The following is a 17478-nucleotide window of genomic DNA, read 5'->3' as shown; positions in this document are numbered from 1 at the left end:
ATAAGCAAGGATATGCAAAATTTCCCATGAATACCTTCTTACCAGTGGCAAAAAGATAAATGGTGCTAAATGTAGGTGTGTGACCAGGGACCATGCAAGTCTGGAGCTGAGCAGGCAGGACTGTTAGGCAGGGCCCTCTGCTCTCTGTAAAAGGCACCTACCGTTTAACCAGCCGGGCTTTCCAGTCACTGCTTCCTACCCTGCCAGAATACTTGCAGAATACAGAGAGATGTGGGGGCTGGAAGGAAGAACCACCATGGTAATGGCCAAACACTATGCAGCAGCCAAAGAAAAAAATGTGTTTACCTCTCACACGAAGAGTCCCTACCATGTGTCACTGAGTGGAAAAACAGAAAACCAAAACAAGATGGAGACTAACACATGCAGAATGATCCCATGTATATATTCAAAACAAACAAACAAAAAAGTAAAAAAAAAAAAAAAAAACAAAAACAAAAAAAACAAAAAAACCTGTAAACATACATATATGAATGTAATAGAAAATACAAAATACTGATGGTGGTTATGCTTCAGGAGAGTAAAAAGGGGCTCCATTCTCTCCTCTTATAGGATTTTATTTATGTGAAACAAAAGCAGTGAGCGCATGTTAATTAAAAAACAAAAAACCAAAACAAAACACTAATTCTTCCCAACCTACTGAACTACTGTTTAAAAAAATTGAAAATGTTTGAAGAAAAAAGAAAAAAAGAAAAAAAATCTCCTCGAATGGCTGAGAGCGCTCTTACCTATCTCTTCGTGAACAGAGACAGGTGTGTGGGAGTCTCCTTCTCCAATGTCAGGATCATCCGCTGCCTTAGCAGAGTCACTCTGGGAGGAAGTGAGCTCGCTGCTGCTGCTGCAGTTCTCCAGATTAGGCTGGCTGGAGGCAGTGGTGGCACTAGTGTTACTGCTGTCACATGTCTTGTTAGAGTCTTCTAGAAAAATAAAATACCTGATTTTTACACTGAAAATCACATCAACATCTAAATGTCAGAAAAGCACTCAATGGCTGTAGGACTCCGCCCCCGACACTCCGTGAGGAAGCCAAGCCAACCACTGCGGGACAGTGACACACAGTCAGTCTCCTATCAGCTCACAGGCTCATTACCATCTAGCACAAGGCAGACAATCTTTCAACATTCTAGAGTTGAAGAAAAAGCAACCAACACAACTACGGCACACAACGCAGAGCAAGCACATCAGATATGGAGGAAGGGGTCTCGCCGAGAAAAGCACCCACAGCAGGAAGTTTATATCCTCACATTTCTAAAGTGTTCAAATATCTCTACTAGAAATAGATTTGGGGCGAATTCTCTAGCTCTGAAGCCCCCCACCTAGGTGTGGTCACCTTTTCTGGGTGATTTTACAGCATCACCAGCAATCTATTCCTCACCAGTAACAGAAAGTAGTACTGGGAAAAACCAACAGCCACAGGAGTTCAGAAACTCCCTGTCTGCATTTCTCAGTCACTGAAAAGGTACTATTCCCAACGCTAAGCAATGCCGGATGCGGTGTGGCGAAGAGCGAACAGTGCCCACAGGAAGTGGTTTAGATCTCTGACTGCACCCAGCATGATGGCTACCACAGCATACAGAATACACAACGATACAGGAGTAATCACAAAAGGAATGAAGACCACCTTGAAACACATGGAAAGATGACCACTTAACTCAAGCCAAGAGAAATGCCAACTTAGGTCTACAGAGAGAGCACGGTGGCACACACCTGTGATCCCTAAGACAGGAAGACTGTCGAGTTTGACACTAACTTAGGCTCAAATAGACAATAAAACAAAACAGAAAGGGCCTTACAGAAATGACATCAATGCTACCTACTACTCGCACTTGCCAAGTTCCAGGCATACAGTAAATAAAATAAATGCTGTCTTTCAAAATAACCCCCCACCCCCGTACCATCCTGCAGTCCAACCTTCTGTCATCTGAGCCACGGGAAACATTCTGGATCCCTGGCTGCACCTACTATGATGGCTGCCTAAGATCTGTCCAGTTTAGTATTTGAATCCTTCATTTTTGGGAATAACACTGTCATTTATCAAACCCCCTCAAAGTGATAGTGCTTGCTGTTGGAACATTATTTATGTTATTTTAACATTATTTAGTAAATTTTGAAAATGGATGCATTTTTAGATTTTAAATTTTCATAGATGGGCAGTGGTGGCGCACGCCTTTAATCCCAGCACTTGGGAGGCAGAGGCAGGCGGATTTCTGAGTTCGAGGCCAGCCTGGTCTACAGAGTGAGTTTCAGGACTCTACAGAGAAACCCCGTCTCAAAAAACAAAAACAAAACAAAAATTTGACTTGACTGTCTGATACTGTACCCAACAAATGTGTGTGTGTGTGTGTGTTGTTTATGCTCATCAGAGCATGAGACATTTACTAAAGTCAAACTGGTGCTGGGGCTATCACTCCATGGTAGAGTACTTGCTGCTTCTTCTTTTTTTTTTTTTTTTAAAGATTTATTTATTATATGTAAGTACACTGTATAGCTGTCTTCAGACACGGCAGAAAAGGGCGTCAGATCTCATTAGGGATGGTTGTGAGCCACCATGTGGTTGCTGGGATTTGAACTCAGGACCTTAGGAAGAGCAGCCAGTGCTCTTATCCAACCTGAGTGCTTGCTTCTTGACCATGGGCCCTGGGTCCCACACCCAGCATCACCCAAAAATAATCAATTATAAAGGTAACATGTCAGCCAAAACAAATTGTAAGCTGCAGCTACAGTAGTGCGGAGGAAAACTGGCAGCAAACCTAGGAGAAAGCTGACATGAAAGGTCTTCAGAAGCTGGGCCATGGGGAACAAAAAGCAAAGGAAATCTAAGGGAAAAAATAAGAAAGGTCAGGATGCAATGGTTGGGTGTGGAGACCAGAGGAAGGTGCTGGAGGCAGGTCTCTCCTCTGCTTCTATGTGACTTCTGCAGCCTCAACTCACATGTCAGCCTTGTCCATCAAGAGCCACTGAGCCATCTCACCAGCCCCAACATGATCTGAGACAAGCTCCTCACTGGCGTGGGACTCGGTAAGTAGGCTAGACTGACTTACCAGTCTTCCCAGTACTGAAATTATCCATCATCACACGTGACTTACACAGATTCTGGGGCAAGAACTTGGAATCAATGGCTGAACTATCGCCCCAGCTCAAGGCCACTGCTACTGTTTAAAGTGTATTACTATCAGTGTGGGGAGGGTGCGTGTGCAGGCATGCATGTGCCACAGCATACATGTGCAGTAGATGACAGCCCTCAGGAGCTAGCTATCGAGTTCCACCATGGCTGAGTTCCCAGGCCTGAACTCAGCCTTGTATGGAAAGTGCTTTACACACTGAGCCATCTTTCCAGCCCCGAGATTATGCTTATAAAGATAAAACAATCTCATTTCGAGAAACAGATAAGGACATCAGAAGAAAATATAAGCTAATCTCACTTATGAATGTATGTGTGAAGTCCTAACCAAAATACTAAGAAATCTGATGCAGTGATGTACGAGGACAATGATCACACCCGAACTGCGCTCAATCAAGTATCATGAGATTGGAACATTCAAAACAGTACAGGAATTTCTTTAGTGAAGACAGCCTTAGGGGAAAAAGATTTATGCTCTCTAGCAAAACAAACAAAAACAGAAAGTATATAAAGAAAAGGACAGACACTTCACAGAAAAGGAAAACCACACACACACACCACACTTGTGTGTATCTATTTGGTACAGGTTACGTATGAAGGTAAGCACAGATAATATTAAAGACCATGGGACCCATGATTAGGTTGATGCCTCTAAAAATATATGTGCATATGTAAAAGATAAAGGAATAACCATTGTTCACGATGGCTCCACACCGAAACTATTTTTTTGACAACTGTCATTGGAAGCTGGGGAGATGACAGCACACAAGTGTGCTTGTTCTTGCAGAGGACCCAGGTTCAGTTCTCGCTACTCCCATGATGGCTGACAACAGCCTGTAACTCCAGCTCCAGAGGATCCATCTAATACTGTCTTCTGGCCTCTTATTACACACACACAGTATACATACACACTTGGAAGCACTTACAGAGACACAGAAAAGTACATAAATGGTTAGATGAGCATCAATCAAACTACATCTACATAGTGGGGGTCAGCAGAGGATGATGTTCTACATGACACTGGACATTACTGTCCTTACTGGTATTTTATTAAGTATAAAAGAATTGTTAAAATCAGATACCAGCTATACATGGTGACCCATACCTTTAATCCTAGCTCTTGGGAAGCAGAGGTGAATAGATATCTGTGAGTTCAAGACCAGCCTGGTATACACATAGCAAGTTCCAGGCCAATGAAGGCTATATAGTAAGACCCTGTTCTCAAAGGAAAAAAAAACAAAAAACAAAAATTTAAAACCAGACATTAAGGCTGGGCAGTGGTGGTGCACGCCTTTAATCCCAGCACTTGGGAGGCAGAGGCAGGCAGGGTCTCTGAGTTTGAGGGCAGCCTGGGCTACAGAGTGAGTTTTAGGATAAGCAGGATTACATAGAAGGATCCTGCCTAATAATAATAATAATAATAATAACAAGAACAACAACAGCAACAGCAACAACAACAACAACAACAAAACAAAACAAAACACATACGCACATGGTATTATGATTCACTTTTCCCCCCCTCTTTTTAAAGCAAAATCAGAGGCTGGAGAGGTGGCTCAGCAGTCAAAAGCACTTGCCTATAGTTTCAGATCTTTTCAAATCCTACTTTTAATATCAGTTCTTAAATACTTTAACCTCCCTTCTAGCCCACCACCCAGCCCACCACCCACCAGAGGTAGTGGAAAAGAAAGGTTATTAGGATAAGGATTAAGAAACTGTTCTTTGCCCCGGTCCTGGGCACACGGCCCGGTGGGGCTGGGAATGTCCCAGGCGGAGGCTATCAGACTAGATCATAGCACAACCCTGCACAGCTGTGTTGCAGGGTCCAGAAGCTCACTGTTCTGAGATGGCCGGGCAGTCAGACAAGGATGTGAAGTACTACACCCTGGAAGAGATTCAGAAGCACAAAGACAGTAAGAGCACCTGGGTGATCCTGCATCATAAGGTGTACAATCTGACCAAGTTTCTCCTTGGTGGGGAAGAAGTCCTAACAGAGCAAGCTGGGGGCGATGCTACCGAGAACTTTGAGGACGTTGGGCACTCTACGGATGCGCGAGATCGGGGAACTCCATCCGGATGACAGAGCAAAGATAGCCAAGCCTTCGGATACTCTTAACACTACTGTGGAGTCCAATTCCAGTTGGGTGGACCCCCGCCATCTCAGCCCTGGCTGTAGCTCTGATATACCGTCTCTACATGGCAGAAGATTAACTTGTCTCTCCACAGCCGAGGAAGGAAAAGACTGCCCCAGAGAGGGGAGAAAGAAGCCAGTGTTAATCACGTCCACTGACAGAAGCCTCCCCCCCCAACCCCCAAGAACGTAATTATAATATATGTTTCCCTTTCCTCCTGTGCTAGCAGAACAAACAAGGGACTCTTTGTATTCTTCAACTTTTCAAATGTGCCTTTTTACTCAACTTCATTTTGATGTTTTTTCACTACATAATTTACTTATTGTAAACATGATCTTTTAAAATATATCTGGCTTGTAAAGTAAAAAAAAAAAAAAAAACTGTTCTTTGCAATAAATCCCGTATGTTGTCAGGAAATCAACAGTTCCGTTCACATGATTCAAGAGCAGCAGCTTGATCCGCGAATATACCAGCAGTCCAGTTCAGCAGTGTCAAGACAGCAAACATAAACCAGCAGCAGGGGCCCGGCCTGACCTAACAGAATCAGCCAGGCCTCAGCAGACTCGGCATGAGTCAGCAGCAGGAAAGCAGGGACACCAGGAGAAGTTCTTCCCTGTGCCTCTCTCAATCAAGCGAAGACAGTAAAGACCAAGAAGCGTGGCACAGCTAGCTATTCGAGGCCCCTCACTGTCCAGGAGGTCCTATTCATACTCCCTCCCAACATGGCGTGTCCTCCATGGTCTTGCCTCACTACATGTCTTGCCTCAGCACTTGAGTCTGTATCAGCTGACATCACTCTGCCAACTGTCCCAAGTCCACAGAGACAGCAAGAAGCCCCCAGCACACCACCAGAAGTTTTTTTGTGCATTTCCTCTCTATGGAGTCATGACAAATGGAGCTCAACAACGCAATGCAAAGAGAACCAATACAAGCAGGTTGTTGGCAAAGAATGCTCATCAGGTGCCCCTTTCACATGCTTACTTTAGAAAACATCCCTTCACCCCTGTCCGCCTCAGGAAAATATTCCTTCACATGTTTGCCCCAGCAAAATACCATCCAACACAACTGACTTTCTAAAGAAACCATAACTTCACTTGTCCCTTTTGCAGAGGTCTCACGTTTGATTCCCACGCCCACATGATGGCAAACAACCAACAGTAACTCCAGTTCCAGGGATCTGTGCTCTCCTCTGACCTCCTCAGGCACCGGGCATGCTCATGACACACAGATAAACATGCAAGCAAAGCACTCATACATTCATACATATGAAGGAAAATAAATCTAAAAATTATAAAAACAAAAGGACAAAAAAGGCAAAGTGCTCTGTGGCACTGGAAGACATTCTCGGCGGGCAGCTGTGCGACTGGTTCCACTTCCTAATCATCCATCATCTACACTTAAGAAAATGTAACCAACCCGGAACATCTCTTCACCCAATCTGACAGTATTATCCTATCAAAAGGCTTTATTTGGTAAATATTATGTCTAAACATATTCCGTAAGTCTAAGGAAATAAAACAAGTGAGCAGTTCCATACCAGGGCCGCCATTTTTAATCTGTTGGGACAATTCTCCCACCCCAAATCCCAACAGCCAGCTCACCCACTGACCAGAGCAGGTGCCAGCAGTGAGATTGGTTCAGGCAATCACAAAGCACACAGCGCCCTCCCCAGGCACAGAAAAGCAACGGTTACTTGCTGGATAGTAAGAACACAGAGAAGCAGAGCTTTGGAAAACACAGGAACCTCCTCCCTCAGGGAGAACGGTTATTACCTATGTCTGATATCCACCAAAGTGCAGTTGGCAAGGACTGGCACTCTACTTTGGTCAGGGATGTATATTTAGACTACTGAGTCTAAAACATATTAACTACTTGATAAAAATACAAAATGCAGGCTGGCAAGATGGCTTATGAGGGAAAGGTTCAGGCCCCAGGAAGGAGCAAACTGACTCCAGCAAGCTGTCTGTGGATCTCTGCCTACATTTGCTGTCACATGGGCACAGGCATACATGTGCATGTGTTTGCCATACCCACTCAAAATAAATACATGTAAAATAACAGCATACAAAGACTAGAATAGAGGGATCTAAGTGATCAAACTCAATCAAATTTGGTTTAAAAACAGGTCACTCTTTAGGTCATATTTAAAGCCACCAGTACATCTAAGATTTACATTAATTATTGATCAATCCAAAAGGATGAAAATTATATTTAAAAAGTAACAAACACGGAAGGGTTTTTTTTTTTTTAACATTATTTCATCAACAGTTCTCCACCTTCAAAACTTTTAGTCCCAAATATTTGAAATGAGAATAAAACTGACCAAAACCCTAGAACTCAGTCAGCTCTAGAGCCAACGCCCTGTCTTTGACAAGCCCCTTGAGAAAACAGTCCCTGGGAAATACTACCCTCTCACTGACAGTCCTATCTTCTAAACAATTCTAATTTTAAGAAAGTTAATATTCAGTCAATATTCCACTATAGTCCACATCTCAGCAAGAATAATCTCTATTGTCTTCCTGGCTGAGTGCCCCAAATACTAACCAACTGCCAAACCTAGTTTCCTTTTTATGTTTTGACATAGGGTCTCCCCATATAACCCTGAGGAGCTTGGAGCTCACTGTGCAAGGCTTGACTTTCTGGCTGCCTCACCGGCACCAACACTGCATACGGCTAAGGCACCACACCAGCCAAATGCTCTGTGCTTCACTGATTATAGCTTCCAGATTTTCTACACTTTAATGAGCACACTGCCCTCAATGTCAACTGTTTGTAGACATTCTGCTGACAGCTGGGGCTCACGTGGAACCTATAGGTAACCTAAGCTTCCCCTGTGGTTTTCAGCAACGCTCAAAGCTGGTTGCCAAATCGCCTTCCCATGCCAATCACACAGAGGCCCTTACAAGCTTGGACAGCGTGAGCTCAGGGGCTGAAGCAGCCCAGACAGCACCTTTCCTATACAACAGTGCTTCCAGCACACCGGGCACATCCCAGTATCATTGACACACAGCAATACACCAAACTCAAAGCTTGCAAACAGGAATCTGTTTATATTCACAACAAGGACCTTTAAGAATTCCCTCCAGCTATGACTTTGAGATTGTTGATGCTTATTTTCTGACTTTTAGTCACCTGAATAACATATGTATAATTATATATGCTATGATAAAAATACCATTGGACTTTTTGAAAAGCAAAAGGTCATAATCACATTCTTAGTATGATAACTTACTCCAAGTCAAATGTCAAGGTTATGAAGGTTAAAATGGAATTATTGGTTAACATATCAATGCACCTTGCAAAAATGTTGGTGATGATGGATTATCTACTAATATTATGATCTGACATGTAGCACTACATGAGCATGCAAACAGAAAATTAATATGTTAGTATAACTAGAGCCACAAGGGCCAAGTCACTCAACATGGAGACACACATTACCATGTGAGTAACTCAGATCAAAATCTCCGTCAGGATGTCTAGTGACCAGGCATACAAACCATCTAATAAACACAAGCATGACGACTACGAGGGAGTTCCAGGCACTAACTGCGGGATATCTGCCAAACATCAAATGTTAGGTGACAGTTTAGCAATCAGGAATGGCACTGTGAGCAAGCGGCATGAATGAATGCAGACTGTCAGGTGACATGCAGGTCTGACTGCAAAGGGAAGGGTCCCCATTACAGAGGCATTAATATGTGCCCTCTGTACCTGCTACATCCGGGGGGAGCTCAGATGCCACCTTCTTCTCTGCCATGCTGCTGCTATCATGGGTTTCTGAGAGACCGCCCTCGGGGCTCCTCCCTTCACAGGGACTAGTCTCTTCTGAAGAAGCATTGCTTGTGTTGTCGCCAAGATTTGCTGGCACAGAGTTACCTTTATCCCCAACTTCTGTTGGCTCTACAGCAAAACGCACAACAAAACTTTAAAGATATGCTTTAAAATTGCTTTCGGACAAGTGGCCACAACTACTAAAAACCATCAATCACCAAAAACCCTGCTCCTCTTTGATGGCCATTTTAAAAAAAGTCAGGCTCTGGAAGAGCTTTGTAATGAGCCATCCAAAAATACAGAGTAAGATATTAAGAATGTTTTAGAATTAATTTTTTAAAAGAACATATTTTGGCATATGCCATATATAATCTGGTATAAAAACAGTAAATTTTCATCAACACATTTTATAGGGATGTCAATTTCCAACTTCTTAGAATATAGTATTGCATTATTGCAAATCCATCAATTCATAAAACTCATTACAACAGTTGTGATGTTACATGGGAGAGACTCTCTTAAACATCTTTAGGAATCAAAAATAGCTGTTTGAAGTAAAAATTCTTACTTTCATTTGGCAAGTAAAATTGGAGATCACGAATAGCATTAACAAACTATTTCTTTTGAACCAAGTAATTCTTTACCCTCAGGTTTTCCTGGCCCGGGCTCTTCCTCCAGAACTTTGCTGTCAGCGTCCTTGTCCTTGTCTGGGGACGGGTCCTCCGCCTCCTCCCTGCTTTTCTCAGCATCCCTGGAGCCGTCACTCTCGCCCTCACGCTTGTCCTTTTCTGTGTCTTCTGGGCTCTGATCACAGTCAATATCTTCCCCTCGTTTGATTCTTAAGGAGTCCAAAATTTCCTCTGTAATAAACAACAAATGTAATTGTTCTCTTTCCATATCTAAATATAAAATTACTAACAAATGCCACTTAGGAATTTTACTGTTTGCTGGGCTTGTTGGTACACACCTTTAACCTAAGCACTCAGAGCAAGGGCAAGGGAACCCTCGAGTACAAGGCCAGCATGGTCTACATAGCATGTTCCAGGATAGCCAAGGGCTACACAGTGAGACCTTGTCCCAAAGAGGGCTGTGGGGAGGAAGAGGTAGGGAGGGAAGGAGGGAGGGAGGGAGTGGGTTACTATCCAATATTTTTAAGTTTTTAAGAAAGAAAAATACACCAGCTGAATTCAGTTTCCAGCACTCATGTCACGAGGCTCTCAGATCGCCCGTAACTCCAGCAGATCTAATTCTGGTCTCCAGAGGCACTCATGCACACATAGATAATACATGCTCAAGCGCGCACACAAACACTTACATTAATTAAATAATTTTAAGATCTTTAAGGCTCCATGCAGTGGTGCAGCCCTTTAAACTCAGCACTCGGAAAGGAGATGCAAGTAAATAAGCTATGAATTTGACACCAGCCTGATCTACACATTGAGTTCCAGGCCAGCCAGGGCTACATAGTAAGATAAGACCTAACCGAAGGGGGTGAGGGTAGGAGGAGAACATATAAAACATACTTCATTTACAATTAGCCTATAGTGATTTAGAGAATATGTCCTAGTTATAAAACTCAACTTTCTGTTAAAGATAAAATGGCAAAAGCAGAGTACAGCTATCACACCTACGAGCCAGGCACACCCATGCTATATATACAGCAGTACCCAGCCCCAGTGAAAGACTTTAAATGAAAGTGGATGTATATATCACTGTCATATGCCCTGCTATGAGCACACTCCAAACTGACCTAGACTCAGCCTATACGTGCAACCCAGTAAAGACCCGCGGTGACTCTGCTCACTGGGCCTGAGGAAGCTCCCAGACCCGCAAACCTCTGCTTCCCCTGTACAGAGACACGCCCACATGGAAACATTTCCTTCTGAAGCTCTGTAACCATTCTGAAAGCCACTAGGGCCGAGCTAAGGGCGTCCTCTTTCAACCTGGGTTGGGTGCCACCATGGAATGGAAACAACATAAGAGAAACGGCCATGGACACACGGTACTAAACAGACTCTTTGGGTTATAATAAAATACATCCTTAGAGATGAGTTCTTGTTATGAGGCCCAGGCTGGGCTGAAATTTGTAATCCTCCTGCCTCAGCATCCTAAGTAGCTGGGATATGCTACCACGACAAAATTAAGCATCTTTTCTTGTTAGTTCGTCTGTTTGGTTGTTTGCTTGGGGTGGAATGCCATGAGGCTCAGACAGGACAGAGGGGGCAGGCGGTAGTGGCATGTGCCTTTAATTCTAGTACTTGAGGGGCAGAGGCAGGAGGATCTCTGTGGGCAGAGGCAGGAGGATCTCTGTGCCTAATCTGCAGTGCGAGTTCTAGGCCAGCCAGGATCACACACAGAAACCCTGTCTTGAAAAACAAATAAAACAAAACATTCATTTTAGTGTGTGTGTGTGTGTGGCCTGCATATATTTAATGTGTGCTACATGTATGCTTGGAGGCCAGAAGACAGCATTAGAAGTAGAGCTATGAATAGTTGTAAGCCACCACGTGGTTTCTGGGAACTGAACCTGGGTCATCTGTAAGCATGTGCTCCGGTGGCTGAGCCACCTCTCTAGCCCCTAGCCTTCATCTCTTCCCACCGTGCTCTCACCAAGGCCAGGCCTACAGGCATGCGCACCATCTGACTCTCAAACCTTAAGTTATTGCTCAAGCTGTGCCATCTCTGACCTTTGAGAACTTTTTCAAAGTTCCTTGTCCTCTGCATGTGTCTAATCCATACACCAATTCAACTCACCCTTACAATCCAACTCTTTGGTTTTCTGATACAGAGTCTGTGAAGCCCTAGCCGTGAACTCCCTCTATAGACCAGGCTGGCCTCAAACTCAGAGGTCCACTTGCCTCTGCCTCCTGAGTGCCGGGTCTAAAGGTGTGTGTTACTATACCTGGCTGAATTTTGGTTCTTTTATGATTAGAAAATGTTTGGCAGCTGTACAATCTGGGTCATGGGAATGTCTGCAAGTGATTGACTGGCTCTGCTCCCTCCTCAGCATGCCCCGGGTTCATTTTGGTTTTATTTCTTAAATTATAGTTATCTTGTCCATTTGTCCAGAATTAGAAAAACTGCAAGGGACTGAGAGCAAGTCTCAGTAATAGAGTACTTGTCGAGCCTGTGATCCCTAACATTAGTGAGACAAACAATACAAAACACCTTTTGGGGAGTTGTCTAAAACAAGATACACTGAAAGCTGAGGACACGGGAAACAAGAACTGTGTCCCGTGTGACGGCGTGTAGGTGGCAGTAATCTGGCTGAAATAAACCTAGTGTCCTCTCCAGGTGTCCACAGTGTGGAAGGGACAGAGTGAGGACACAGATGAGCTAGACAAGGTGGACTACCCCTCGCAGTCCCAATCCCCTGATGGCCGACACAGGAGGACCGTGAGGAGTTCAAGGCCCACCTAGGCTATAGAATAACTTGAACTCAGCCTGAGCTACACAGACCCTGTCATTAAACAGACAAGAACCATATGACTCGTGGGTGCAGGGCCCCATCAGGGACTCACACAGTCCTGACTTACTATGGCTACGATCCCTGCAGAGAGACAATGAGAGAGTCAAAGCAAGCATCAAAGCATCAGCCTGGCCATCTCCAAGCTTTAGAGCACTCCCACTGAGGGCTTGCCTCACCATTAGCTGCCGCTAGGAAGGACTTGTTGCTGCCACGAGCCTTGTTGGTCAGGTCTTCAGTTACATCCATATGCTGCTGCATCTCCTCCCGAATGTCCTCCAGAACTCTGCACAGTTCTGCTTCCCAGTAATCTTTGTCTAGACAGTCTATTAATTCTGCAAGCTGGACCTTTGTACTGTAGTACCAAACTTTCTTCTCGTTTTCATTTTCTGTGTCTTCTTCTCTGTTGTGAAATCAGGGAAGGAAAATATCAGACACAAGAGCGCTCGCGCAACAAACATCTACCCACCAAGTTCAGCTGTGTAACATCAAGACTACGCTAACATCCACTTACTGTTCATCTAGCCAAACCTAAACAACCTCTAATAACTTGGATTTCTGAGCCCACAATTCTTAGGTCAAAATAATTTTCAGTGTTAATGAATAGAAGAGGTTACTTGCAAATACCTAAACATATAACAATAATAACATGGCTCCAGAGTCGTGATCAGAAAGTTCCATGAAGAACAGCCCAGACCTCAAGCAACTCCACTGCAGCAGCAGGGTGAGGGAGAGCCTTAAGCCCTGAGCCTCAGAAAGTCTTCCAGCTTAGGACACCACAAGCAGAGAGCACATTCACACTAACCTAAGCCCAGACACACACACACACACACACACACACACACACACACACACACACACAGAGGCTCTGAATGGCTTGGTGCCCTGATGTGGACCAATGGCCACGACAAGCTCCCTCCAAGCCACTTATGCAGCTCACTTGGGCAGTGAGGACACTGGCCCCTGCCGTCAGGCCGCTGCAAGCTGTTAAGATATTAGACAAGAGTGCCTATCAGAGTGGATAGGAACATCATTAGTGATTAACATACACATAAACTATTATTATTAAGACAGTGAAAAGTTAGAGGAATTCCAGGAATGCATTACTCAGTAATTCTGAGGGGATATATTAATGATGTATTAATTACCAAAAATTTAGAAAACATTTACGCGGTATTTTTTCTTTTTCAGCATATGTGTAAACATGGGTGCAAGTATGTACACCCCATGTATACAGAGGCCAGAGGTGAATGCTAAGTTCTGTATGCTATACCTCGTCTGAGGAGACAGGAGGTGAATGCTAAGCTCTGTATGCTATACCTCATCTGAGGAGACAGGAGGTGAATGCTAAGCTCTGTATGCTATACCTCGTCTGAGAAGACAGGAGCTCTCAGCTGGATCTGAAAGCTCAGCGATCCTGTGGCTGCCCACAGTTCACTGGCTGCAGCACAGCTCTTGGTGCTGGGATCCAGAGCCTCGGGGCTGTGTAAATGTGTTCTTCCACACTGAGCCATCTCCCCGGCTCCCACCTACACTGGTTTTTCTTTTGGTTTTTGTCATAAATATAAAACTTTTTAAAACATTTTTTAAAAATCTGCTCTACATGTCACGCTAACAGATACTTCTAAGTTCTTGTTCTTTCTCTTTTCTCTCTCCTCGACTTCCTCCCTCCCTTCCTTCCAATGAGTCCTGGTGAAGTTTCATGAACGACAACCTCCCCTGCTTTCCTTTCCCCGGTCTGCTCTGGCGTGCTCTGATATCAGTATACCCAAGTCAGCGACGGGCAGTATTTTCCACACGCTTTACCCACTTCGGTGTGACTGCCGTGGAAATGATAGACACCAGTTTCGGCCAACACAGCAAAACGTCCTATTTCAGACAGCGTCCAGGCTAAGCCCTTGTTGGCAAGGATAACTGATTTGCTTTGCACTGTCAGATCATCTTCAGAGTATGTTTTTCCCGGAGCATAACTTTCCATTTTTCATAACAAGCAAGTCTAAAACTGACCAGCTCCAGAGGCCTCTTCATCTTTGTAGCCATCATCTTCCTGCCTTAGATGCAGGACAGCGTCCAACCAGGAGCAGCTGCTGAGCTGATGACCAGGAGCGAGTGTACTGAGCTCTTATGACTAGCATGACAATGATCTTACTAATCTAATTTCCAAAGCTAATGACGTCAGTCTTCTCAGCAAAAAGATTGATTAAAAGCTCTTAAACACAATGCTGTGTGAAAACTTGACAGTTTCAAGTGCTTAGTGGGTTCTGACTTAAGCTAAGTGCCAAGAAGTTATCCATAACCCCGCCTGTCCCGTGACCTGTGACCTGGCTGACCCTGAACTCCTTTTCACTTCCAGCTGGAAGTGCTGGAATTCAGCTATGCACCACTATGCCTGCCCCAGGACACTCTGAGGAGAGACCCAGGGCTTCATTCTAGACAGGCATGCGGGCCCTTTACCAACTGAGTTACACCCTTGTAGTTATTTAAGTGTTTCATTCTTCTTTATTCAGAAACATGGTCATACACCACACGATGGCATTTCGAGTCCACTGGTGGAACCCGGACGGTGGAGGTCTTACACAGTGGCATTAGCTTAGTAAGTACATTCTATAAGGTTCACACTAATGAAGACAAGCTTACCTATGATGCTTTTGTCGAAACATATCCCCACTGACAAGTAATATGTGGCTTGCAGCTACACATTTCAAGTGAAAAACAACAAAAATATGCATAACACCTGTTATAGGGGTGGTGCTGGAGAGAGGGCTCAGAGGCTAACTGCTCATGTGGAGCACCCACCTGCCAGCACCTACACCAGACAGCTCACACCGCCACCTGCAGCTCCAGTTCCAAGGGAGCTGATGGCCTCCATGAGCACTGTACTCCTGTGTACACACACACACACACACACACACACACACACACAATGGAGGAGGCAATTAGATAGTACAGACACTTGTCCCCAAGCATGGTACCTGAGTCTGAGCCTCTGAATCTATGGTGATAACTCTCCCAAGTTATCTTCTGAGTACAGAAGACATATACACAGACAAACTCATAAAAAGAATGAAAGCACATGAGTGTAAGAGTTGATTGTGTTGGTGGAGCACCATTCAAGAACGAAACTCAAGAAAATGAAAGGAGTTTTATGACCTCAGTTTCTTCAAAAGTGGAATTGTCCTTGGGATACACTCCCGTGTCCTTGCAGGGGTAGCAGATGGGGGGGGCGTGCGAGGGGGGGGAGTGTACTTCAGATTAGTCATCATAACTAGTTATTGTTATTTGTTTATATTCCTCTATGGAAAAGCATGTGCACAATGCCCACCACACAAGGCTTATGCCTGTGATTGGACACTTTACTCCTGTGACTCTAACACTCTGGATAATGCAGGCTTTAGTCTGTGTCAACTTTAGGCTCCATGCACCCAGGTTCACACTGCTAACTAGTGGTAAACAATTATGAAATATGATATTATAAAAATAAGATAGTACAATAGGAACAAATTCAACTAAATGGATGGTCTGCTGATTTCTTAGGTTATTTTTATTATTTATGGCGCGCGCATGTGTGTGTGTGTGTGTGTGTGTGTGTGTGTGTGTTGTTTTGGGTTTTGTTTTTTTTTTTTTTGTGAAGGCCAGAGGGTGTGTGTGTGTGTGTGTGTGTGTATGTGTTTTGTTTTGTTGGTGAAGGCCAGAAGACAGGACTGCATCCTGGAGCTTGAGTGACAAGAGCTCTGAGCACCTAGAACGGGTGCTCAGAACCAAATCAGGGCCCTTTTTAGTCGGCAGCAAACTCTAAACCAATGTGCCATCTCTCCAGCTCCCCATTCTGACAACTTCCTCAAGCAACCCACAAACTACTGAACGTGTCCCTAACAGCTACAGATCTATTCTGGCCTCTGAGGAATTTCTCCTCGACAACAAACTCAATGCTTCAGGCAGAAGTCCATTCCACACTCAGATGCTTTCAGTAAGTTTTTAACTTATAATGAAATTACTCAAACCTGTAGTAGCTGCACCACTTGGCTCTGGTTCTGTCTGCTGGCAGGATGTGGCTATCTGTGACACCTCCTCCCTCACGCCCTCCAATCTGCTCACAGCAGCCATAGTTCTCTCAGTTCTCCTCTCAGGCACAAGTGCTCACACGCCTGCACCACGCCTCACCCAAGTGCTCTGCGCCCCTCACTCCCTATTAAAACTCCTCTAAAAACAGGGGGACAACTACCTCTTATTCTGCTCATCAACAATACGTACTATTCACACTGACGTTTTTTTTTTTCTGGAAGTAGAATAAATTCATTACTAACATAGTAGCAAAATAATAAGCACACTGGCTGGGGCTGTCAGAACAGATTACCTTCCACACTGATGTAACGGGGTCGTTACAGTTCATCTAAGCAAAACCTCGGCCGAGCTCTAAGAGCGGCAGCTCCTCTCTCCTGCATCAACCCACGCCCACCACGAAAACTCTTCTCTGGTTCCAGAGGAAGCTCTGGTTCTCCAAGGCCTGTGAGTTCTCCTGGCTCACTGCCAAGTGTCCCTGCCACTTCAGAGTGACAGGAGAAGACAGTAGGAAGAAAAACTTCTTGCCTAAGTACAGCTGTGAGCAAACACACACATTACAGGGTGCGCTTTACAGCCTGACTTTGACCAGACTCCATGTTAAGGGGGACTGACTTCCCAGTAAACCTCAAAGTGACCCACAGGAAGTTTCAACACCTTCACAGAAGAGCAAGAAGGCCTGCAATGGGCTGAAGACTGGCCCCCAAATTCAGGTCCACCTGTACCTTGTCTGGAAGTATTCACCTACAGGTTTTGAAATGAAATCATCCAGACGGCAATGACCTCACAAGAGGAGAGGAGGTGGGGAGAGAATTGCACTGTCTGCCAGGCCTGTCCGAGCTGGAGAGGACATGGCAGTCTGCAAGAGCCTTCAGGAGGAGCCTGGCCAGTCAATCAAGTCCTGTTTG

At 44.6% G+C, this 17478-nt stretch overlaps 1 protein-coding gene and 1 pseudogene across 1 annotated transcript in view; one reads left to right on the top strand and one right to left on the bottom strand.

The window, feature by feature from the left end:
• The window catches only part of Bptf (bromodomain PHD finger transcription factor), a 96421-nt gene that overhangs the window by 48741 nt on the left and 30202 nt on the right, over positions 1 to 17478 (bottom strand). The window contains 2 exon segments of the mRNA XM_052195905.1: positions 9690 to 9905; positions 12691 to 12914. Coding sequence (XP_052051865.1) covers positions 9690 to 9905; positions 12691 to 12914 — 440 coding nt within the window.
• On the top strand, positions 4901 to 5440 carry LOC127694344 (cytochrome b5-like; annotated as a pseudogene).

Source organism: Apodemus sylvaticus, chromosome 10 (genome assembly GCF_947179515.1).
Source record: "Apodemus sylvaticus chromosome 10, mApoSyl1.1, whole genome shotgun sequence".
Lineage (NCBI taxonomy): Eukaryota > Metazoa > Chordata > Mammalia > Rodentia > Muridae > Apodemus > Apodemus sylvaticus.
This window is presented reverse-complemented; position numbering and strand designations above follow the sequence as displayed.